General features: G+C 61.7%; 1 protein-coding gene across 1 annotated transcript in view; it reads right to left on the reverse strand.

Annotated features, from left to right (window-relative positions):
• Positions 1-485, reverse strand: part of MKLN1 (muskelin 1) — a 95,017-nt gene extending 94,532 nt beyond the window's left edge. The window contains exon 1 of the mRNA XM_027904908.1: positions 362-485. Within this exon, the coding sequence (XP_027760709.1) occupies positions 362-459 (98 nt within the window). The 5' untranslated portion in view covers positions 460-485. The remainder of the gene's footprint in view (positions 1-361) is intronic.
• Positions 486-1,748: the final 1,263 nt, after the last annotated feature.

Below are 1,748 nucleotides of genomic sequence, written 5' to 3' on the forward strand. Positions count from 1 at the left end.
AGAGACACACACACATAACCCCCCAAACTCCGCCGTACAGACACTCCTCTCGCACAGACCCCCCCGAACTCCGCACAAACTCCCGAACTCCGCCGCACAGTCGCACACACAAAACACACAGCCCTCCAAAAACCCAACACACAGGCCCCTTCCTCACACACAGCCCCCACTGAAACTCCACACAAACCCCCGAAACTCCGCCGTACAGACCCCCCCACCTCCTCCTCCTCACCCAGCCCCGTCCCCGCTCCCCCCGCCGCAGGCCCCAGCGCAGGCCGCGCACAGGCCCGGCCGCCCGGCCACCCCCCCCAGAGCGGAGCCCGGAGCGCGGCCCGGGCGCGGCACCGGTGCCGGCACTCACTCGGGCAGGTACGTGGAGGAGAAGCTGCTCCAGCGGTGCAGGCTGTAGCCCAAGACGCGGCTCTCGGCGCCCGCCGGACTCGCCGCCGCCGCCGCCATCTTGTTGTCAGCAGCGGCCCCGGCAGCGACCGCGGCGGGCGGGGCCGCGCCCTTAAAGGGGCCGCGCTCTTAAAGGGGCCGCGCAGGGGTGGGGGGGCGCACACACCCTTGGGCTGGGCGGGACGAGATGAGGGGCTCTGGGGGGCGCCCCCTGGGTCTGAAAGGCTCAAGGCGTTCAAAGAATGCCCTGAGAGGCTCAGGGGGTGCCCCTGAAGGGGCTCAAGGGATGCCCTGAGTGTTCAAAGCCCTGAGTGTTCAAGGTGTTCAAAGCCCTGAGGGGGGGCACCCCCCTGGGCCTGAAGGGCTCAAGTGGATCAGAGTGTGCCCTGGGGGAGAACTGAGGGCTGAAGGGATGCCCTGAGAGGCTCAAGTTGTTCAGGGGGTGCCCTCAGAATTGAGGGGGGTGCTGAGGGACTCAAAAGGATGCCCTAAGGGGCTCAAGGGGTTCAGAGAGTGCCCTGAGGGGGAGCTGAGGGGCTCAGGAGATACCCTGAGAGGCTTTAAGGGTTCAGAGGGTGCCCTGAGGAGCTCAAGGGATGCCCTGAGAGGCTTAAGGGGTTCAGAGGGTGCCCTGAGAGGCTTTAGGGGTTCAGAGGATGCCCTGAGGGGCTCAAGGGATGCCCTGAGAGGCTCAAGGGGCTCAGGGGTTGCCGAGTGGGGTGTGGGGCATGGTGGGGATGCCCTGAGGGCCTCAGAGGATGCCCTGTGGGGCTGAGGGGCTCAAGGCACTCAGGGGATGCCCTGAGGGGTTTCAGGAGGGTTGAGGAGAGCAGGAGGTGCCCCATGAGGCTGGAGTGGGGTGTTGATTACCGAAGAGCCTGGCAGGAGCTGAGTGGAGTGGGATCAGGGCTGATTTATCTCTGCTGGTGGTGCCCTTGTTTGGTGAAGCCCAACACTCCTACTGACCTTGTTGTCCAGAAGGATCCCTGAATTCCTTCCCATAGAGCTGCTTCCCAGCCCAGTAGATCCCAACCTGTGCTGCACTCACAGATAATGTTTCCCAGGTGTAAGACCTTACACTTGTCCTTGTTGAAGAACCACGAGGTTCTTTTCAGCCAACTCTTCAAGCCTGTACAGGTCTTCCTGCAGGGTGGCTCTCCCTTCCAAAGGGATCTTCCCGGATCACTTTAGTATCACTGACAAACCTCATCAGGGTACAATTCATCCCATCAGATCACTTATGAAAATAAGAGATAGGACAAGGGGGAATGGCTTCAAACTGACAGAGGAGAGACTTAGATTAAATGTTAGAAAGAAATCCTTGGCTGTGAGGGTGTTAAGGCACTGGC

Source organism: Empidonax traillii, unplaced genomic scaffold, assembly GCF_003031625.1.
Source record: "Empidonax traillii isolate 1590-97213 ecotype Southwest subspecies unplaced genomic scaffold, ASM303162v1 scaffold1102:size184380, whole genome shotgun sequence".
Lineage (NCBI taxonomy): Eukaryota > Metazoa > Chordata > Aves > Passeriformes > Tyrannidae > Empidonax > Empidonax traillii.